The sequence below is a fragment of the Pan troglodytes genome, chromosome 6 (genome assembly GCF_028858775.2).
Source record: "Pan troglodytes isolate AG18354 chromosome 6, NHGRI_mPanTro3-v2.0_pri, whole genome shotgun sequence".
NCBI lineage: Eukaryota > Metazoa > Chordata > Mammalia > Primates > Hominidae > Pan > Pan troglodytes.
The window spans coordinates 41599980-41624200 of record NC_072404.2 but is presented as its reverse complement, the minus strand read 5'-3'; the positions used below and the strand labels follow the sequence as shown (position 1 = coordinate 41624200).

The 24221-nt window shown below is 36.1% G+C and overlaps 1 protein-coding gene across 8 annotated transcripts in view; it reads right to left on the bottom strand.

The window, feature by feature from the left end:
- The window catches only part of SEPTIN7 (septin 7), a 104494-nt gene that overhangs the window by 59160 nt on the left and 21113 nt on the right, over positions 1 to 24221 (bottom strand). For 3 of the 8 annotated variants that reach the window (XM_054687078.1, XM_054687079.2, NM_001197121.1), the window contains 1 exon segment: positions 13370 to 13472. In XM_054687078.1, coding sequence (XP_054543053.1) covers positions 13370 to 13379 — 10 coding nt within the window. In that variant the 5' untranslated portion in view covers positions 13380 to 13472. 8 annotated transcript variants of the gene reach the window in all.

Sequence of the window (24221 nt, the reverse complement as noted above, 5' to 3'; positions counted from 1 at the left end):
CCAGGTCCAACAATGGGAGGCAGGCTAAGCGTATTATGATACACCTATAAAAATATTATTCAGCCATTGAAAATTAGCTTTTAAAAATCTGACATAGAGAAATGCTTGCCACAGCATTAGATGAAGAAAGTATACAAAATAAATATGGTATTACAGCTATGCCTAAGATGCAGAAAAATAACAAAATTTAACAATGGTGATGTCCTCTCTCTTAAAATGCCATATACTTCCTTCATATTACTTTTCTAATCAAAAAACATTTTGTAACAAGTCCTAGTTTTTATAGGAAGAAAATTTCAAGCCATATATCTGAATATCTGTTATATCAAAAAAAAAAAACAGGAGTTATCTAAATATCCAACCACATTTCAAACAAATATATAATTCATGTTGATTCAACAACAAAGGCAAACATCCACATATATAAAATCAGGTCCAAAATCTCAAAGTAAAACTTTTTTTAAAGTTTATTAACTTTAAAAAAAATCAATTCCTAAGAGTCTTCCTATCACTAACATTAAATACCTGACACAGTCAAGGGAAAACAAGATACTCGAAAGGTTTGCAAGGGGTAGCATTAATATTCAGCAACTATAAAGCAAGTGCACCCTTCAGACTAAATAGTCATATCACATAAAAAACTTGAGCACGATATTTACCTGCACAGAATAGACAGGTAAAAATCATATTGTGTTTTTAAGAATCTAAGCTACTCAGCTAAACCATGTTTTAAGAAGGAAAAGAATAAATTCTCAACTATCTTTTAAATCTGACTCTCACCAGAAAAGAGCTTTGCCCAGCAATCTATACTGAATTACAAAGAGCACACATTTGCCCCGAATGTTTATAATCAAAAGAGTTCAACCAAAACAGAAGTCCAAAGTAAGGATTAATCAAATATTTAGCTTATTAATTGCATATCATTGTCTACCATCCCTGCTTTCCCTTTTCTTCATTCCTCGTTTTGGATCTTAAAACTAAGTCATGAAAATGCACTAATAAAAATATGTTTAAAATTAACATTTATTCAATTTACAGATGTACTAGGTATTTTACATATATAATATATATATGTAGTACACTCATATACACAATTATCTCAAGCCCTCTGTGAGGCAGGGGTGGTCACTCACAGTACACAGCATTCCTGTGTAAGTATCTCCACTCTACCACCATCCTACACCCACAAGTTCTTAAGGAACCCTACCACAGCTCTTTTATTTTTATTTTTTATATTTTTTTAGAAATGGGGTCTCACTCTGTTGCCCAGGCTCGTCTCGAACCCCTAGGCTCAAGCAATCCTCCTACCTGAGCCTTCCAAAGTGCTGGGATTACACACATGAATGAGCCTGGCCTTCGTTTACTTTTTGTAATCACAACACAATGCTTGGATTAGAAAAGACAAGGTAAGGTTTGGAGCAATGGCTCATACCTGTAATCCCAGCTAAGGTGGGTGGATCACTTGTAGTCAGGAGTTGGAAATCAGCCTGGCCAACATGGTGAAATCCTGTCTTTACTAAAAATACAAAATTAGCCTGGTGTGGTGGTGCACGCCTGTAGTCCCAGCTACTCGGGAGGCTGAGGCAGGAGAAGACTGCTTGAACCCAGGGGAACGGAGGTTGCAGTGAGCCGAGATCACGCCATTGCACTCTAGCCTGGGCAACAGAGTGAGACTCCGTCTCAAAAAAAAAGACTAGGTAAATATTTGTTGTGAAAAGGAAAGTGAGATTCAAAGTGATCTGTCCAGGGTCATACAGCTTGTCTGTGACAGAAATTGAAGTTTTAAACTGGACTAAGTATGATATTCTTTTCAGTGTAACAGCTGCTGCACTTTTTCAAAGTAGATATAAAGTTAGTTTAAATACAGAAGGCTTATTTTCATGGTGTGACAAAAACATAAGTCAAAAACATGAATAAAATTTTACAAAATTGCCAAAATAAATTGTAAATTCCAAATTTAAACACAATAGTGAGTTACTAGTTTCAAGATTCTAATCGATCCTATCAGACTAATAAAGTTACCACATAAATCTAAATAAAAACTCCCGACTACATGGCACTTTAAATGTACATTACTATACCCTTTATTCAACTAAATGTAATTAGTAGTGTGCATTTCCCTGGAAATTCCTTTGAGGGTAGAAGTAATCATTTTCATTTTCATGTCATCCGCTTGATCAGTAATTCTTAGCACTTACACTGCTGATGTACATAAACTTAATTACTAATCATTCAATTAAAATTTACCCTCTGAACCAGGACAAGCATGCTATGAAAGAGCTCATCCTTTATGTTATTGCTGTAATTATTTCCATCTGTAACATAATAAACAATTTATAGCCTTTGATCATTAAAAACTTGAGTTAAGAATGAACTCTTCACAATCAAATCTTCACATTTGATTCTTTGATATGCATAATTACCTTGTATTTATCATCTGCTTACTTAGAGTTCTGGGCAGTACAAGAAACAAGCCCCAAAGTCTAAAACTTTCTTCCTTCTAAATATCAACCTATTTGTTTCAACTGTTAGTAAATTTGGGGGACATGCTACTTTGTTTATCAAAATATATGTAAATATTATAACTCTGCAACACTCGTAGGCATATGCAGATAATTTTAATTCCCCAGCTAAATTTTTCCAGAGCTTTTTATCTCCACCATTTTTTTCTATGGCAGTCCAAAATAACAATTTTACTAATTTTTCTACATTTTTAGGCATCGAAAAAACTATTCTATTCACATACCAATTAATTCTATAATACAGTCAAATACTGGCTTTTGAACACTTCAAAATTATTTCAGCTCTATCTTTTCCATATTTCTTCCTAAAAATTCAGTCCAAAAGTCATTACGTGAGACTGACAGAGGTAGGTGTCCATGCTGGAGAGAAATCCACAGTGGCCCAGAACAGGGTATTAGGGTATTAGAGCCTACGGAATGAGGAAAAGTTTCTAATAGAGCATACGAATGGACTAGCATGAGATGTCTGAGTTAAATAGGATGAGGGGGCATCCACATGAGAAGAATGGCCTTGCATAAGACATCACAGCACAAGAGAGGTAAGCAGGGCCACTGCCTCCCCCTTAATTACACTAATCCCCCTGCAATTAACTAATCCATTACCTCCCTCTGGTTCTTCCCTAATATTTTTCAGAGAAGAAAGGGAAGAACCTGAAGGAGGTGATGGATTAATTACAGGGGGATTGATCAAATAAGTACACATATGGAAGATAATGGTATTTTCACCATCAGAGGACAATACAAATATGGGAGAGATGAAAATTAGGACCCCTACAGTGATGGAATGAAATTGGAGATTTAAGTGTGCACTTATATTTTTCAATACATACACACACACACATATATATATAAATGTGTGTGTCTGTGTGTGTATAACATACACTTGTTACTTTCTGATTTTGATGGTATATTATGGCTATATAGGAGAATATCCTTGAGGAAGAGAGATATACTAAAGTATTTAGGGGGACAAAAGAGAAGCATCCATCTCAAATATCCTAGGAAAAAAGTTATGTACTGTACTTGTAACTTTTGTTTAGAATTGTTTCAAAATTTAAAATTAACACATTATTTTCAGCACAGTAATCATGTGCAGTAAATAATGACGTACACTTCTAATTATATAAAATACTTTGTACCTATAATTTTCAGTATTTTAGGTAGATGACCTTTTTGAGATTCTAAATATGCAATCTGTCTCCAGAATATAAAGACGTGATAAAAATCTCAATTATATTTCAGAAAGTTTGGCAAGTCAGTGAACCCATTCAGCATCCCCCTTCCCTGCTAAAAATTTGATCCACAGCCTTCAGTACCTTAGCCACTGCTTTAAATGGCTATATACTCCTATATAGTAAAACAGACCAAAAAAACCCCAAGACCTAGATATAAATACATGAAAATTATTACTTAAAATGAGGATTTTTTTTTTCAAAAACAAAGTTTGAGTAAAATTAACAAGGTTGGCAAATTTACCACTACAAAGGTCTTTCATGGGAGACAGGTTATACCTTCCCAATCTCTAAAATAATTCTAAGGTTCTGTAGTTCAATAGTGAAACAAGTACAATATCCTGGCATAAAACTATCTTTCAGACAAAATCCACCTGCTGTGTATTAAAAAATGTAATACTTGAAAACTTCCTGCCTTGGGAGAGAATAAACCTGATTCATAATACAAAAACCACTCAATCTACAAATGCTTTCAACAGAAAGATGGACTAAATATAAAGGGAGAAATTCTGACCTCCTTTGGTGCTAGACTGTAGTCATAGCTAGGCAGAAGGTGATATTATTATCTCATATTTAAAATTACATTTCAGACTTATGTGATACAGTCACCTAAGAAAATGATGGACCCACTTGACCCACAATAGTATTTGGCCTCCATGACCTAGACTAGGAAAGATTTAGAAATTACCCATTATGGAGAAAGAAAGAGCAGTCTTCCTTGCCAAGATGAAAACTACATACTAAATGAGTCTTCTATGTGAGAATTACATTTCTATCTGTAAAGAAGTTACACTAACACGTGCTCCCTTCATGTCCTTGCCTTCCGTTCAGTACTGAGTTCTTTTAAAATACTGACAGACTATGCGGCCTTCATATTTCTGTCCCAACATCTAGCTAATTAAAATTAACAAATGTGATACCATTTTTACTTCAGTCCACCTATCCAATCAATCTTGAGTGTATTCAATACCAAGAGAACAGTTTCTCTAGGTCTGACAAACATGACCATCCTTAACTAATTCAGCCTATATACTATGAAGTTTATCTTAGGCCTCTCGGTCTGTCAAAAGAAAGGATAGCTGTGTTTTTCGACACTGGAGTTTCTTGTATTATTTTCAAAGACCGTATAAGGATAGTATATGTATGAGAAGCAAAAACAGATTAAGAATCATAATTCAATGACTTGCTTATATTTTTAAAATCACATTGATGACTTTTTAAAAGACTGCTAAATGAAACTGGTATATTATCAAGATTACATTTCTTACATATGTCAATCCAGATAGTGCTCTTGTTACAGAACCACATTTTTTTTTTTTACGTTTGAGACAGAATCTCACTCACTCTGTCGCCCAGGCTGAAGTGTAGTGGCACGATCTCGGCTCACTGCAACCCCTGCCTCCCAGGTTCAAGCAATTCTCCTGCCTCAGCCTCCTGAGTAGCTAGGATTACAGGTGCACACCACTACATCTAGCTAATAGACTGCAATCTGTAAGACTGATTTTCCAAGTATTTTTCCTAACTACACTGTTCCATGATTAAGACACTGGATTTAAGCCATTAATTCAGATTAAGAATTAAGCAAACAAAACATGAATATACGAATTACTGAAAAAAAGTACCATTTTTTCTCAAGAATTAGTAAATGATTAAGATAATGGCATGCTTTTTAGCTGTAAAGTCTTTCTCTAAACTTCCATAACATTTGGTTTACACATTTCTTATGCCACTTAACACATTATGATTCATGGTATAGTTATGTGTATACTATTTTCCTCCTCTACTATTATAGTGTATTCATGTACCTTTAAAATCCCTCTCAAGCATCTAAAACAGTCATAACATCCATGGAATGAATAGCCTAACCTTCAAATACACCATAAATCTCTTCAAATTCAGAAAAAAAAAATTTCCTTTTTTAATATATAATCTTTAGTAGCATAAACTTTTAAAAAACAATTTTGCTGGCCAGGCATGATGACTCACACCTGTAATCCCAGCACTCTAGGAAGCCAAGGAGAGAGGACTGCTTTAGGCCAGGAGTTCAAGGTTAGCCTGGGCAACACAGTGAGACCCCATCTCTACAAAACAAATTTTGTTTTATTTTTATTTTTTTAATTAGCTGGGCATAGTGGTGTGTGCCTGTAGTCCCAGGTACTTGGGAGGCTGAGGTGGGACGATCACTTGAGTCCAGGGGCTCAAGGCTGCAGGGAGCTCTGATTATACTACTGGGCTCCAGCTTGGGCACCAGAACAAGACCTTGTTTCAAAAAGAAATGAAGAAAAGGGAAGGGGAAGGGGAGGGGAAAGGGGGGGAGGGGGGAGGGGGAGGGGGGAGGGGGAAGGGGGAGGAGGAGGGGGAGGGAGGAGGGAGGATGGGGGAAGGGGGAAGGAGGAAGGGGGGAGGGGAAAAAGGGAAGGTAAAAAAAGAAAAAGGAAAAGGGAAAGAAAAGAAAGGAACAATTTGCCAGTATGTGCCAAGAGCCACAAAATGTTCAAATACTTTGATCTAATAATCCTACTTCAGGAATTATTAACAAATAAATAATAATGATACTGCCCTCTGTCTGCCAACATACATACAACAAAACTCTGTGTGTTTAAAGATCTTCATTGCCATGCTATTTGTAACAAGGGTAGGGGTAAAAACAAACCTAGTGTCCATCAGTAAAAAAATAAATTACAGGTCAGGCGCAATGGCTCACGCCTGTAATCCCAGCACTTTGGGAGGCCGAGGCAAGTGGATCACAAGGTCAGGAGTTCAAGACCAGCCTGGCCAAGATGGTGAAACCCCATCTCTACTAAAAATACAAAAATTAGCTGAGCGTGGTGGTGGCAGGCACCTATAATCCCAGCTACTGGGGAGGCTGAGGCAGAGAATTGCTTGAACCTGGGAGGTGGAGGTTGCAGTGAGCCGAGATAGCGCACTGTACTCCAGCCTGGTCGACAGAGCAAGACTCTGTCTCAGAAAAAACATAACATAACATAACATAACATAACATAACATAACATAACATAACAAACTTACAAAAATTATAGCATATTCCATCTCAGATTAGAATACACATATAGCCATTAAGCATTATCGTTAAAATGTTGACCAAAATTTCCATTCTGTAAAATTTTTATTGCAGCATTATTATGAGATTAAACAAAACAAATCATTCAAATGTCAAATGATGAAGCAATGGTAAAATATCAGATAGCCACAGCTGGAAACATTATGCAGTGGTCAAAGTAAAATATGGAAGATAAACACAGCATATATTAATGATTATTATCTCTTGCTGCTAAGTCTTTATTTTCCTTTTTTTCTCTTTTTAGTATTTCCTAACTGTCATGTAATTCAGGAATTAGCATGAAAAAATATCCTTTTCAAAAAGGCAGGTCCTCCTTGATGACTCCAAATAAGTCTCACCATGTTTATTTCTTTCTAGAAAATAGCAGTTTGTAATCATTTGACTTACTGTTTGCCTATCTCCCTAAATTAACATAAACTCTGGTAATCTTCCTACATAAATCAACAACATAATTGCTGGAAATTTATAACTCCAAGAATGTAGTATTTATATAGGAAGACCAATGAACTAAACCAAAGGGTAAGAAAGAGAACAAACCAAGCATATACACTTTTAAAAATTAAGCTTGTAACAAACGGTTTTGGTAGGGCTACTTAACCATTTAAAAAATATACATCAGATTCCTGCCTCACAACTTAGATCAAAAAAACCATACGGATTTAAGATTTCAAAATAAAAAATTAGTCTTTAATTAGTCATTTAGTCTTTATATTTAATATGTAGTAAAACTTCTAATAACCTTGAATCAAGCAAGAAGACATTAAGTAAACCACAAAGAAAAAGACAGGTCGGGCATAATGGCTCACACCTGTAATCCTAGCACTTTGGGAGGCCAAGGCAGATGGATCGCTTGAGCCCAGGAGTTCAAGATTAGCCACGGGCAACATGGCGAAACATCACCTCTACAAAAAAAATACAAAAACAAAAAATTAGCTGGGCACGGTGGCACACAATTGTAGTCCCAGCTACTTGGGAGGCTGAGGGGAGAGGATGACTTGAACCCAGGAGGCAGAGACTGCAGTGAGCCAAGATTGTGACACTACACTCCAGCCTGGGTGACAAAGCAAGACCCTGTAGGGAGGGAGGGAGGGAGGGAGGAAGGAAGGAGGGAGGGAGGGAGGGAGGGAGGGAGGGAAGGAAGGAAGGAAGGAAGGAAGGAAGGAAGGAAGGAAGGAAGTAAGTAAGTAAGTAAGTAAGTAAGTTTGGATAATATAAAAATCAAGCTAATAGAAAATACAACACACAAAAAATTCTGGAAAAAAATGTCAATGCCTACCAACAACAAAATAATAATAATGCCCTCAGAGTACCTACCTACCTAAAGAAAAAAAAAGTTTTTAAAAATAAACTGGAACACACCATTTATAAAAGAATATCAAAGATAAATAAACAATAACTTGCGACAGCCAGGTGTGGTGGCTCACACCTGTAATCCCAGTACTTTGGGAGGCCGAGGCAAGTGGATCACCTGAGGTCAATATAGGTGTTCAAGACCAGCCTGGCCAACATGGTGAAACCCTATCTCTACTAAAAATACACAATTAGCTGGGGGTGGTGGTGCACACCTGTAGTCCCAGGGAGGCTGAAGCAGGAGAACTGCCTGAACCTGGGAGGTGGAGGTTGCAGTGGACCAACACTGCACCACTGCACTCCAGCCTGGACAACAGAGCAAGACTCCATCTCAAAAAATAAATAAATAAAATAACTAGCAACAATAAAATACAGATGAAAATAAGATACCACGTTTTAGGAATCAGATCAACATCCAATGTTGGCAGTATTCAGGAAAAACAGTGCTGTCAACACTTGATGAGTGTACAAAATGGTACACAACTTGTTTTAGAGCAATTTGGTATTATGTATCAAAACCCTTAAATCAATGCATCAATCTTAACAGCAATTCAAACTTCCAAAGCTTTATTATTCTAAGAAAATAAATAAAAATTGAAGCAAAGGTATAACTATAACGATGTTATTATAGCACTAATACTAGCTAGCAATTTTAACTATCCTGACAATATGACCAAGAATGATATATTCAACCTATACAGGCCATTAAAGTCTACAATTTGACCAATAGATAGGTTATGAAAGAACGTACAATATCACAAGATAATCACAATTTAACTACACATTTAAAAGGCAATCATAGAACATTACAGATACACATAAGAATACTAAATGTTCCTATACTTAAGAGTTATTATCAATAGGTGACAGATGACAATATTTATTTTCGTTTTGCTTTTCTGCATTTCCCAATTTCTGCAATGAAATATATTAACTTTATTTTTTAAGTGCTTTAAAGAATATTCAGATTTAACAGCTAGAAGGAATGTACAAAATTAAAATAGTGGACATGTGGAATTATGTGATTTTTTTCTTCTAAATTTTCTTTTTGAATTACTTTTTCTAAGATAAAATTCACCATTTTAAAGTGTATAATTCAATGGTTTTTAGTATATCCCCAATGTTGTGAAGTCATTATCAGTTAAGTTACTTCTATTAATAAAAGCAAAATAAAAATACAGAGCTCAAGGAAAAATCTTAAAATCATAACTCAAAACATTTCACGGAATTAACATATCTTAAAAATACCACAAAATGCTCAACAGCCTAGATACAAAATTTTGAGCCAATATTATCTTTCAATTTTTTCAAATAACCTGATAAACTGATATAGATGTTATTTTATCAATTCAAACATCAACAGGCAGTGGAGGAAAATGACAACTAGGATAGTCATCGTATATCCTATCACTAACTAAGTAACTCCTAAACTTTCTCTGATAAGGCATATACCAAAAAAAAATTAGGATAAACTCTGAATCCCAAAAAATGGCCAAACCAACATATTCTAAGCTCTCTCCCACTGGAAAAAAAAATAGAAGTGCCAATCTGCCACTAAACACATGTGGCATAGGTCAAATACATTACTGACATATCATTAAATGTTTAAAATTCTGTTATCACAAAAATTTTGCAAAGTTCAAGATTACAGAAATGACTGAATTTTGGATTCTATCTTCCTAGGATTCAGAATAATAGGTTTAATACTACCTGTTTTAAAAACTATTTCAAGTTAAATAAAGCAAACTACAGTCTTCTGAGTTCTGCCTCCTTGAAGAATTCTAGTAAAAACAGGATATTACAATTAAAAATTTATTCTCTATCACAGTTAAGTCTAATTAGGGAGCACACTAATGATAGTCAAGTTCCAAGCCAAACAGGTTAGACAACTTCACTGAATAGAGATCTACATGTCTTCATTATTTGATATGCCTAAATTTTTAAAGATTCAAAATCAAGAATTCTAATCTCCCCATCAAATTGCCAATCAGGGTCTCCAAAATCCTGGCTAGTCTACCTTTCCAGCTTAATTTTAATTGTAAAGTTACATCTTAGGGGTCAGATCCTAAAGTCAGTGTGCTGTGAAAAAAATCTTGAAAAATTCCTTATATCATCCATAAAGCACAATTACATACAAGCTAACAACCTATCTTCCTCCTCCACTAAAATAGGTAACTGTTTCTTTGAACACATAAAAAGTGACCAATTTGTATTTAGGTGCCCTGTTGTCCCTAGACTATAACATTCAGCAAAGTGAGGAGTTCACACTATCAAACTATGTGGAAGCTGATAATGACTAGGAGAATAGCAAATGCACCTCTCCCACTTCACACCCACTCTAGGCCAGATGCTCATTCCAGTGGAATAACAGGAAAAATTACTTGTACTATTTAAGTTCTCTAGTTCTCATTCTCATTCATTCTCTCTTTCACTGAATTCATCTAAGTTCAAGGCATATTGGATGTACTCTTATAAACACTGCACTATACCCAGTATCCCCAGATTAGCCTCTGCATGGAGGTTAAGAACATCCCAGACTAACTGAGCAGTAGACTGGGTTTGGTTCTGCCATCTCCTAGCAATGTAACCATGGGCAAGTAACCTAATCTCTCTATGCCTCAGTTTCTTCAGCTCCAAAATGGGATAACAATACCTACTTCATAGGGCTGTTGTAAGAATCGTGAGTTAGCAGATAATGCCCATAAAGTACTGAAAACATTACCTGGCACATAAAAAAGTTATGTAAATGATGGCTATTATTTCCCCCAACAGGACTGCTCCTTCAATCTTGGCCCCAATTCTATCCTTCAAAAATTTGTCCTAATGCCTCCCTTTTCAAAAGAAGGCAATAATAATCTCCAACTGAGGCAAACTGTCCTATACCCTTAAACTTCTATGGCTCTTAACTTCTGTATGATTCTACTGACTCATATTTCTATGTGGTTTATCTTGTCATATAAATCAGAAGCTCCTTTAAGACAGAAAATATGGGAATACACAGCATGCTTCTTTGATACAAATAAGTCACTCAAGCAAGTACTCAATAAACATTGCTTATGAAGCAAGATTATTAAAGGTTTTCCAACAAAGTACAAAGAGTTTAATAAAAAAAAAAATCTGTTACAGATTCTCAGTTGATATCAATGTGTAAGTTGTAAATGAACTGTCGTAATGTGGGAGCCAAATTTATTCTGAGTTTAGATCCCAAAAATGAGGATTTAGCTCATAAGGAATAGCTGAAAGTTTTTAAGTCAAGAATATTAAAGCAAGGTTGGTTTCAGCTTTCTATGATTTGCAAATGATGCTGTTAGAGACAGCCTAAAATCTGAAAAATAAATCTACATATTAGATACTAAGTGATTAGATACTTAGTAAGTGACTATGTATTAGGCACTACACCTATATAGATGAAAATATCTAATACCTGCACTCAATATATCTATTCAAATGTAGTTAATTAAACAATGTTCAAGGCTCAGTGGGAAAACAGAGTAAGGATATTAACACTTGAAAGTAAGGATATTAACACCTATTTTTCTTTGGCCTCAGTTGAAGTCTTATCATTAGGAAGAGAAAAAAGAAAAGCTGCATTTCACAAAGGGATTAATTAGAAAAGCTAATAAGTAATATACATCTAGAGACTGAATATTTCCTCTAAAAATCAAAATCAGATGACTATTTGATTTTTTTCATTTGGAAAAATGCCACAGAGATTTTAAATCAACTCTCTGGCCTTGATCACCAGACATTATCCTACTAAGTATAGTTTAAAAAGTAATTCTTTAAACAAAAATTCTAAAGTCAAAGGAAATTTTTTAAATTGTTACAGTTCTCCCAATGGACCTAGGAGGTTTTCCCATAAGTGAAAAAATTCTATTTGTCTACAGTTTGTCACTTGAGATTATTAATATTATATATGTAAAGGTAAGATACAGTGTTTCTTCATATAATGATGATGTTACCAACCTACCGAAGAAAAGGTATGCTCTGCATTATTTTATCCCTCTATCTAGACCCATCTCTACTCCACAGCAGCAGTTTGCAAGCTAGATATACTATACTTCTACTCAACAAGAGATACATAGACAAGGTAACCAATGCTATAAAGTATCAAATTTGCAAATTCTGTACTTGTTTTAACTGTGAACTCTGACGATGTATACAACTTCCAAAGAGCCAAAAACTGACCAACAGGTAAAATATTGCAGTCAGTAGATAAAATATTCTACCTCCCAATAAAGGAGTATTTCACAGCTAGTTCAATTAACCTAATTCAGCACCAAAATAAAAATACTAGATGTTGAAACATAGTTAACAAAAATGTATACTACCTAAAAAGTCCAGCATCAACTCAACTTTCTTTGTTAAGGATAGCTAATCCACTACCCTGCAATTCACCTTCTTAAATAAGAGAAATACAACAAAGTTACACTATACAATATTCGTAACTTAGGTTCTAAAGTCAGCCTATATGAGGTGAAAATACTGTATAGTCATTTAAGAGTAAGACTGTCATTGAAGATAACTAAACTTATAGATGGGAAAGACACAGTGTGTTTCTTCATATTGAATAATGATGCTACCAACCTACAGTCAAAATTATCCTTAACAGTATTTTCAAATGGACTATAGGCAGGGTAATGTGTTCATGGAATAAAACACAAAAGAAAACTGAGACTGAATAAGAGAACCAGGAGAGTCATATTTTACTCATTCCAGTGCTTACATTCAATTAATGAATTCCAAGGGTAATCAACTACATTATTATGATCCTCTATCCTACCTTTCTTTTCAAAATTCAGAGCACATTAAGTTAAATGCTTATATGATACTCCACTATAGCATATAAGCCAGAAAACAAAACTATCCTGGAGTAGTAAGTAACCACCAGATGCTATTTTCTTTTGTAGCACTATGAATTGAAGATAACTTCTCTAGAGTTCCACTCCAACACTATCACCCACCATTTCTCAACTTGTAGTTTCTACCTTAAAATAAGAGGCAAGAAGACATAAATCCCATTATGCCACTGAGTTAAATTTTAAAATGTATGCACATAAGAGAAAATACAACAAAGATATGATCACTGTAGATATCTGTGCCAGTGTTTTCTTAAATCTATTCAGAGTTGACTAACGTTTAAAACTTAAACCAAAGTTCCATTTTAGTAAGAAATCATATCTTACCCACTACCATAAGCGTGAATTCAAAACCTCTCTTCACCGATTTTCTGTATACTTGATTTGGGAGATTGGCAAATCCCACATAGCCTTCAAGGTTCTTCTGTTGCTGACAAAAGCAAAAAGGGCCAAGTTATTCATGTATCAACAGTACTATTCAATCACACTTTCAAATTCCCTTCATTAACCTATTTTAGAAAATTATACTATTATTCACAGCAAATCAAACTACTTCCATGGCATTATCAATAAAACTATCAATTCTTAAATGGACAAAATTATTTGAGCATGAGTTGACTGACAATATAATGGTTAATTATAAAAATCCAAGGGAATGAAATAAAAATTTAGAAAACCTGCCTCAGAGCAAAGATTTCAATTGACAGTAGTTAGTAACAAGATGATTGACCAACTAAAAAAGCAAAATAACAAAGGATTCTTCACAATAAAAAAATTCAAATCCCCTTCATATCATATTAAGAATCCTTTTTAATTATCTCCTTTGATCACACTGACTAATTATACCACAGGTATGAGATTCTTGAAATTTGTCTTCTTATTCATGAAATGAAATCAAAATGTTGAATTTAAAGCAATTTTAAAAAATAAACTCTTGAAGGCTCTTGTGATCAGTGTCAACCAGCTACAGTATCATTCAAGCTGTTATGCCAGGTCCAATTTTGTCACTTCAAGGTTTCACATGATCCTACTGCCTTTATCTTCAGGTTTATCCAGGTTTTAAAGTAACTTATAACTTCATTTTCTATTGGTTTTTTATTCCTAGATGACCTCAACAATAGTTTCGTGAGTAACTGAAAGAAATCTACTTCCAAATTGGTGTAGTAAATAAGTCTGACTTCTAACTTACCCATGGGTGAGAAATGCTGTCCGTAGTTAAGACTATTTGAATAAGCAGAGTCTCATTGGTTAATTTTACTTTGGAGGTAGTCTTATCTCAACATTAAAAAATAGCAAAAAGAGGCACACATTCTCTTAAAAGTTTCTGCCACATTTAAATTCTCATTTAAAAAGCAATCACGGGATCAAAACATCAATTCAATACATTTGGATTTAACAAAGAACAGAAGTCTACAATGTTTACTAGTCATGTAGCTAAATATTCCATCCATAATCTTTGGCTCTTTTGTTCATTTCATAAAACTAATTCTTAAGCCAAATTTTAAAAACGAAGCCCATTAAAATGAAAAGCTAACTATAAACATAATAATTAGGAGACTAATCAGAATCTAACATTTTTAAGTCAAATATTTGAAAGTCTGCTATGAGTGGAGTTAGAAATATCCATTAAACCTAAGGTTTCCTTGGCTCATATTTCATCCAACTGTAAATTAAATTTAAGTTAACTGAGACTGAAAAAAATCTCTATAAATTATGTAATATACTCACAGCTACTTTGTAAAGAACACATTTCCATCATTCCAGTGTTCCAGATTCCAACAGAAGAAATCCACAGAGGAACAGTAAACAAAGAATTCCAAGAATTGTAATGACATATTCAGTCCAAACAGGAGAGGCAAATCCATTGAAACACAGCAAAAGACAGAGGGGAAAAAAAGTTACTTACATGTAACTCAACAAATTAGAGGTAAATTACAAAGAAATTAAAGGCAGACTTTTTTCTAAACATGTCAAAGTAATATATTTTTGTGTGGGATATAATGCCAGTGAGTTTAAACCCATTTTCAGCAACTGTCCTGCTGAAATATAGAAAATAAGGCCCATTATTGCACCCTGCAGTTGAGGTTTTACAGAAATGGTAGAAAAGATACAAAAGTATAAAGTTCCAGGAAGGTATACAGGAACCAAGTTTTAAATTACAAGAAGAAAAAAAATGTAAATTTCATGCAATTTTGCTTTGTCAGTCACTGGATTAAGACAGCTCAGATGAGACAAATGCAAATGTTTTGGTTAAAACCTTTTTATACAATGCTGTATTTCAAGTTCTATTAATTAAACTGAAGTCCAGAATTTAAAGAAATGTAGACATTTAGATATAGGAAAAGGAAGGAAGCTAAAGATGATAAGCAGAAACAGATGGAAAGAGGAGACATATGTGAACTGTGAAAACTGAAAGGCAACTAATGAAGCACAGAAAATAAAATAGATAATCCTTGGCCAAACTGTGAAAAGTGTGCATTTTTATACTGATACAAATCTATGAGTTATATCACAACCCACTTCAAACAACTGGAGTCCGTTTTATAGTTAAGGTAATTAAATGTAATAAACAAAACCCCAGTTTTAAAGTTAATTACAAAATTATTCCATGACAAAATCATCCAATGACTTCCGAACTTCCTCAAAAGTAAAAGCCGAAGTCCCAATGATGGCCTACAGTGTTTCTCTACCTTAGCAGCATCTTAGAATCACTTGGGGGAGCTTTTATAAAATCCTAATGTCTCAGCTGCACCTCCAGATGAATTACATTAATCTCTGCAAGCGAAACCCATCCATCAGTATTTTTTAAAGCTCCTCAAGTAGTTCCAATGTGTACCAATGAAAGCCACTAGCCAACAAAGCCTAGCAAGATCTGGCTCTACTCTTACTTCTGGCCTCATCTCCTGCTACACTTCCTCCCCTTGCTCACTTCACTTTCCCCAACACTGAATCCCTAACTACCCCCCAAACATACAGTGCATACTTTCACTTCATGGCTTTTGCACTTGTTGCTTTTTTTATTTGGAATAGTTTTTTTTTTTTTGAGACAGAATTTCACTGTGTTGCCCAGGCTGGGGGACAGTGGCGCGATCTCGGCTCACTGCAACCTCTCTCCGAGGTTCAAGCAATTCCCTGCCTCAGCCTCCCAAGTAGCTGGGATTACAGGCATGTGCCACCACACCCGGCTAATTTTTGTATTTTTAGTAGAGATGGGGTTTCACCATCTTGGCCAGGCTGGTCTTGAACTCCTGACCTCATGATCCACCCGCCTTGGCCTCCCAAAGGGCTGGGATTACAGGCGTTAAGCCACCGAGCCCAGCCACAGATTATTTTTATTACTCAAATGTCACCTTCAAAAAGGCCTGCCCTAATCACCTTATTTAAAATTATGACCCTACTCCTCACCTTAGCACTTTGCTGCCTGCTGTATGCTTCTTCTTAGCTCTTGCCATTATCCAACACAAATTTTACCCAACTTGTTTACTGTGACCTCCACCATGCCCACAATGTAAGCTCCATCAACGCAGAGATTGAATGAATTACATAAATGGTACATCAAAAAAGGAAGCTACTGAGAGCAAGTTGCACCAGTAGTTTCAAAGAATACAGTATTTTAGACTGCACCTTGAAGGAACTCATCAGATAAGAGGTGTAACAAAAATGACTCAGGGTCTGCCCTTGTCTCTTATTCACTGCTTTATCCTTAGCAACAAGAACAGTCTTTGGCACACAGTATTATTTTAAAATTGTGAAAAGTGGGAAACCATTCCAGGCAAAGGGGTAGGCCCTAAAGTGGGGATGAACTTGGTATTTCCAAGAGTAAAAAGAAAGCCGAGACAGGTGGATTGCCTGAGGTCAGGAGTTTGAGACCAGCCTGGGCAACATGGTGAAACCCCGTCTCTACTAAAAAATACAAAAAATTAGCCGGGACTGACAATGTGTGCCTGTAATCCCAGCCATTCGGGAGGCTGAGGCAGGAGAATGGCCTGAACCTGCCTAGGGGGTGGAAGCTGCAGTGAGCCGAGATCGTGCCATTGCACTCCTGCCTGGGTGACAGAGCGAGACTCCGTATCCAAAAAAAAAAAAAAAAAAAAAGAAGGTCCATGAACTATAATGAAGTGAAGTAGTGGACAAGGGGATGAGTGATAGGAAATGAGGTCAGGGAGGCAAGCAGGGGCCTGATCATTTGGGACTCAGCCAAAGCAGGAAGTATATGGATGTTATTTTAGGCATGATAGGAAGACACTAGAGAGTTTTTCATAGGCAAGTGACCTGATTACTGTTTTAAAGATAGCTCTCAGCCATCCAGAGCGGTTCATGCTTGTAATTCCAAACTTTGGGAGGCCAAGGCGAGAGGATTGCTTTAGCCCAGGAGGTTGAGGCCTCAGTGAGCTGTGATCATGCCACTACACTCCAGCCTGGACAACAGAGTGAGAAATTTCATGGTTGGTTGGTGCTGAAAATATAGATTTAGGAATCATCGCCATACAGATACTATTGAAACAGGATTGGATTCCCAAAGACAGACTATAGATAAACAGGAGGTCAGCAGGGCACGGTGGCTCATGCCTGTAATCCTAGCACTTTGGGAGACCAAGGCAGGTGGATCACAAGGTCAGGAGATCGAGAACATCTTGGCCAACATGGTGAAACCCCATCTCTACTAAAAATACAAAAATGGGCCGGACTTGGTGGCACATGCCTGTAGCAGTCCCAGCTACTTGGGATGCTGAGGCACAAGAATCGCTTGAACCTGGGAGGCAGAGGTTGCAGTGAGCTGAGATCGTGCCACTGCACTCCAGCCTGGGCAACAAGAGAGAAACTCCAGTCTCAAAAAAAAGAAGAAGGGGGTCGAGGCAAAGCCCTGGAGCAGAGAAAGATCAGTCAGTGGAGACAGGAAGAAAACCAAGATCATCTCAGGGATGGAGGATTCATTTAACTATGCTGAATGCTACAGAGAAAGATACCATTACAGAAACAGACATACTGATAAAATTTGGAAATAAGGTCACTGGTAACTTAAAAAATAAGAGCAGTCTCAGTAACATGGTGACAAAGAAGAGTAACTAGGATGATTTACAGTAGACAATTATTTGCATGTAATTATTATAATAAATATTTTTTAAAATAAAATTATTTTAAACATTTTGTCAGTTCCCCCATATGACTGATTTCCCAGAGGGAGAGAACCATGTCATATTCATCTCTATGTTCTTAGCAAAGTAGATATTTTAAAAATCTGAATGACTACTCTTTCAGGAAAACGTCTTCTGAGGAAGAAACTCTGTACAAAGATAAAACATGGGTTTGGCTAAAAACATATCATCCCAAAATTCGTATAGAAGTGTCCTATCAGATACAAAAATATGGCTCTGAAGCTACCTAGCACAAATACTATTTAGAAAATATACTAATAATTTGGCCAGGCATAATGGCTCCAGCCTGTAATCCCAGCATTTTGGGAGACCGAGGTGGGCAGGTCTCTTGAAGTCAGGAGTTCGAGACCTGCCTGGCCAACATGGTGAAACCCTGTCTCTACTAAAAATACAAAAATTAGCTGGGCATAGTGGCGCACACCTGTAGTCCCAGCTACTCTGGAGGCTGAGGCAGGAGAATCGCTTGAACCTGGGAGGCAAAGGTTGCAGTGAGTGGAGATCGCGCCACTGCACTCCAACCTGGATGACAGAGCAAGACTCTGTCTCAAAAAAAATAAAAAATTTAATACTGGTCGATTAAAACATATAGACTTGTCATATCTCATAAGAATTTTTCCATACCCTAAATTCTAAAATCAACCATAGTCTGTAATTCAAAAGACTTAACCACCCACTGATTCTTTTCCTGCACAAATGTTCACAGTGCCAGTGTGAAATATCTCGGGATAAGGAAACATTATTTATAGATGTGAGTGATACAATTGTGGCATTTATAAGTATGTATAAATAAAAGTATATTCACCCAAGCTTCTACAAAAATACCCCTAGGTCTTTAAAGTATTCCTTGATTTCAGACATTAGTCATTTAAGAAGAAACATTTATCAAATAATCTTTTCTAAAAGCGTATCTGCTAGATATGCTTTACAAAATCTTTTAGATGTTAAATCTGTATGTTAAAAGCATAGTTAAGAAAAATCAAACTACAGTAACTCCACTGTTTGATGGAAAAATCAACTTAAATACAATATCCGGTAACTTAGTTCTAACCTTCCTTCTAAGGTTACATTAGTTCAGCACAAATATATTCAAGTAACAGCACGCTTCAAACAAGTTCTAATAGACAGATTACTGAAATTCTTTAAGAATTCTTTACGTTCTCTTGCCATTTGTTCCTATTCCAAAGTTACCCAAATCTTGCTATCTAAAATGCCATTACCATTTTTAAAGCTCTGAATACTAATTTTCAACAAATTTTCCAGTAGATAAAAATTTTCCAATAGAAAAAAGCAGCAACTTATTTAGAAAACTATTAAATATGCTTTTTAGTAACAACAAAAAATTGATCAAGGGGAGTTTGTAACAGAATGGAAGCCTAATAAAAATCAGAATTTGAGAAAAACAACCCTAGAAGGAACTACAAACCTTCAACTTCCCAATATCATTACAAAATGAGATGTTTAATAAAAAACTAAAATGATTAGGGACTATAATGCGCACCTCAAATTACCTTAACACACCCAAATTCTATTTGCAGTTTAAACATCAGGCTACAAAAATCCAAGGTTTACATTAGTAACTTTGTATTTCAAAAATAACCATTTATCTTTTCTAAATAACTTCAATCTGCCTCCCTTTGGATTTTAATATATATATATGTGTGTATATATATATATATACACACATATATATAGCATATTGTTTTACACACTGACGAAGTATGTTTCTCCTAAAGTGTAAGTAATTCTAAATATGAAAAACAACCACAGACTACAAAAGGAAAAGATATTAATGCAGAAGTTTACTTCTCAACTCCTTAGTATTCCTAACAAAAGCCTTATATCATACACAGATATGTGTCTGGTACTTGCTTAGTCAAATTCCTACCATCTCTCATACAGCCTAAGGGAAAAGTTAAAGAAATTCATTTGCCATTTAAATGTTTTAAATATTTTAAGTATAACTGGTCTAAAAATGCCTAGATTCTAGATTTAATATAATATGAAAACTAAAATATTACAAGATTACATAGGCATGTCCTAAATATCAGTTTTTATGTTCCTCATCCCTCAACTATTTTAAAGGTTCATAACCTATTTAGCATGCCCCCAGCTCTCCTCTTTTTACTGATATGAACAACTGGGTACTGACAGAACCAACTTTTATTTTCTTAACCCTATTCTGGATTCTCAGTTAATCTGTTAAAAAGATTCTAATATTTAACTCTATAAATACATACAAGAATGAGATAACTTAAAATTTAAATCAATTTTTCTTTGCTCTGAACTTAGAGTTCAGATCTTAACTTCCTAGACTTACCTCATCCCTTCACTCATTCATTCAACATACTTACAATATGCCAAGCATATATGTGTGTTCTAGTAAATAGGAATATAAAAGCTAATAAAAACAAGATCCCTGCTCAAGAAGCTAAGAATCTAATAGGGAGGTGAGATAAGCTAGAGGACAATTAAAATAATTCAGTGATAAATGCCCTGATACAGGAAAGCACAGAAGGATATATGAGAGCAAACAAGGAAGGGTGTTTCATCCTATCCTGGGATCAGATCCTTTAGATACTGAAGGACTGACTAGTAGACCTTAATTTGATGAGAGATGAGGGTGGGAGCTGGAGAACATGGGTCTCAGTCAGTTGAGTTATTAACTGCAAAGGCCCAAAAGCAAGAAGAGAGTATGGTTCCTTATAGGAACTACAAACAGTTCAATACAACTCATTTTTAGGATCAAGGAACTATAGCTTAGGAAAGTTAAGCAAAAGTCAGATGAGGAAGGACTTTGTTGGCCATACTTAGGAACTTAGACTTCATCTTGAAAGCTTAGGAAGAACATTAAAGATACAAAGAGGAATGCACAATCACATGAATTCACATGCAGAGTCACATTCATACTTTAGAAAATTACTACTGACAAGAATATTGACGATGAACTGGAGGAGAAAATGGTAGTAATCCCAAGAGCTGCTCCAGCTGCTCAGGGGAAAAATAAAGGCTTGAACCAAGATAGAGGTAGTAAGGATAAAGAGAAATATAGGTTAGAACTCTACTAGCCATTAAGGTAGCCACTAGCTACATGTGGCTACTGAGTACTCGAAATGTAGCTAGTCTGAATTAAGATGTGCTGTAAGTGTAAAATATCATATTTTAAAGACTTAGTATAGGAATCAAAAATATCTTATTAATAATTTTATACTGATTGCATGTTGAAATAAAATTTTAGATATCCCAATTACATAAAATATAAAACTAAAGTTAGTTTCACCTGTTTATTTTTACTTTTTAAATGTGGTTATTATGAAAGCTTAATTAGATATGTGGCTTGCATCAAATTGCTATTGGACAATGCTAGGTTAGATATTAAAGACATGAAATGACAGATCTCTGTAACTAACTTGTAGAAGGGTGATAAAATTCAGATTTCTTAATTTGGGCTTGAGCAATTAAGATGAATGGTGAGTACCAACTGTTAAAAGTAGAAATCATCTGAGTTAAGGTGGACTTTGGGAAGACAATGTCTAGTAGGCAGTTGTATATATAAAGGTTAGAAATGCTAGAAACATCTAGGTTAGACAGATAATGAATATCTTAAGTAATCAACATTTAAATGGTATCAAGGCCATGGATATGAATCCAAATACAGCATACAGAGTAGGAAGCAGGCCAAGAAGCAACACCAACATCCCATCATAATCACCTAAACAAACCTAGGAAAAGCTGAGAGAAAAGAAGAATCAAAGAGTTCCCAGAAGCATTTCAAAGGAGGTCAACTGTAGCAGCCCCCTCAAGAAGTGGTTAACTATACCAAATGCTCTGGAGTGGTCAATCTAAGGATACAGAAAAATCTACTTATTGTCATTGGAAACCACTCTCAAAGCTGTATCAATGGAAAGATAGGGGAAGAAGGCAGACTGGAAATAAATAAGCAGAAAAAAAAACTACAGGAGGTGAGTATAAGCAATTTTTTTTAATGCTTATCTTTGAAGAGAAGAACAACAGGATAGCAGCCAGAAAATACAAGGTCAAGAGTTTTAAGCACTTAAAAAAAAAAAAAAGGCAGATGGTTCTATTTGTGTGAATGCTAATAGAAAACACCAAGTAGCAGACAAAGTTAAGTAAGGACACAGATAACATTTATGGAATGAAGGACAGGATTTTCCCTAAGTACCAGATATAAAACAACTTGAAAATCCCAAAAAAAGAGAAGAGAAGTAGGGGATTTTAAGAAGTAAAGATGTGAAACAGCAACCATAAGAATAGAGAGAGAGACTAGGAATACATAACAGCCATCCAAGCAATTTTGTCCACCTGGTTAAGGCTGAAGACCATAAATCTTTGACTGTATCCCTGAAGCCATGTGATCTTTTCCTCCAGTAGCAATCCATAACTTGAGTACAATAAAATTGGCTGTAGGAGTCATTTGAAACTTGCTTTGCAGGAAGGGTACACAAAAGTACAAGACCAAGAGAGATGACAAATACAGATGAAGTAATTCAGTGAATGAAAATGGAGAGGATCAAGGATGGAAGGCAGGAAGTAAAGAAGACAGTAAAAAAATAAGTTGCTGGGCACGGTGGCTCATGCCTGTAATCCCAGTACTTTGGGAGGCCGAGGCGGGCAGATCACCTGAGGTCAGGAGTTCAAGATCAGCCTGACCAACATGGAGAAACCCCATCTCTACTAAAAATACAAAATTAGCCAGGCGTGGTGATGCATGCCTGAAATCCCAGCTACTCGGGAGGCTGAAGCAGGAGAATCCCTTGAACCTGGGAGGTGGAGATTGCGGTGAGCCAAGATCACGCCATTGTACTCCAGCCTGGGCAACAAGAGCGAAACTCTGTCTTGAAAAAATAAATAAATATATGTAAGTTGTGGTTAAAATGGACTATACAATTAAGATTTTAGAAGTGGAACGTAAGTTGCAGATGATAGCCCCACAGGGTTATTATTTCTTTTTTTAATATTTTACTTTTAAATATTTTTTCTTCCCACCCATTCCTCCATAGGGCTATTAAAAGGATGGCTCTCAGATGAGAGAGAGAGAAAAAAAAAAGGATGGCTCAAGCACAGTCAAGAAACTGAAGCTAACTTACTGAAAGTGTCTTACACATGAGCCAAAAATGTCCCAGAATGATGATGGAGCTTGGAACAGAAAGAAAAATTGAGTGTTAGATGTCATCTTTAATATTAGAACAAAACAGGGGTGTGGTAGCTGAAAATTTTAAGAAGGGGTAGAAAACACTGCTGCTAAACAGTAAAACTGTAAGGAAGCAGGGTTCTTTTTGAAGGAGAATGGCCTAGAATCTAGACCAGTTTTGTATCATGGAAATATTAGGTAACCACATATGTAATTATAAATATCCTAGTAGAGGGGTCCCCAACTTCCAGGCCATAGACTGGTAGCGGTCTGTGGCCTGTTAGGAACTGGGCCGCACAAGAGGAGGTAAGTGGCGGGCAAGCAACTGAAGCTTTATCTGTATCTCCAGCCTCTCGTATTACCGCCTGAGCTCTGGCACCTGTCAGATCAGCGGCAGCATTAGATTCTCATTGGAGAGTGAACCCTATTGTGAACTGTTCATTCAAGGGATCTAGGTTGCGCAGTCCTTATGAGAATCTAATGCCTGATGATCTGTCACTGTCTCCCATCACCTCTAGATAGAACCTCATCTCTTAAAAAAAGAAAAAAATAAAATAAGTATTAGGCTGAGTGTGGTGGCTCACTCCTGTAATCCTAGCACTTTGGGAGTCCGAGGCGGGTGGACTGCCTGAGCTCAGGAGTTCAAGACCACCCTGGGCAACATGGTGAAATCCTGTCTCTACTAAAATACAAAAAATTAGCCAGGTAGTCCCAGCTCCTCAGGAAGCTGAGGCACGAGAATTGCTTGAACCTGGGAGGCAGAGGTTGCAGTGAGCCAGGATGGTGCTACAGCACTCCAGTCTGGGCGACAGAGCGAGACTCTGTCTCCAAAAGTTAAAAAAATAAAATGAGGCCAGGTGTGGTGGCTCACGCC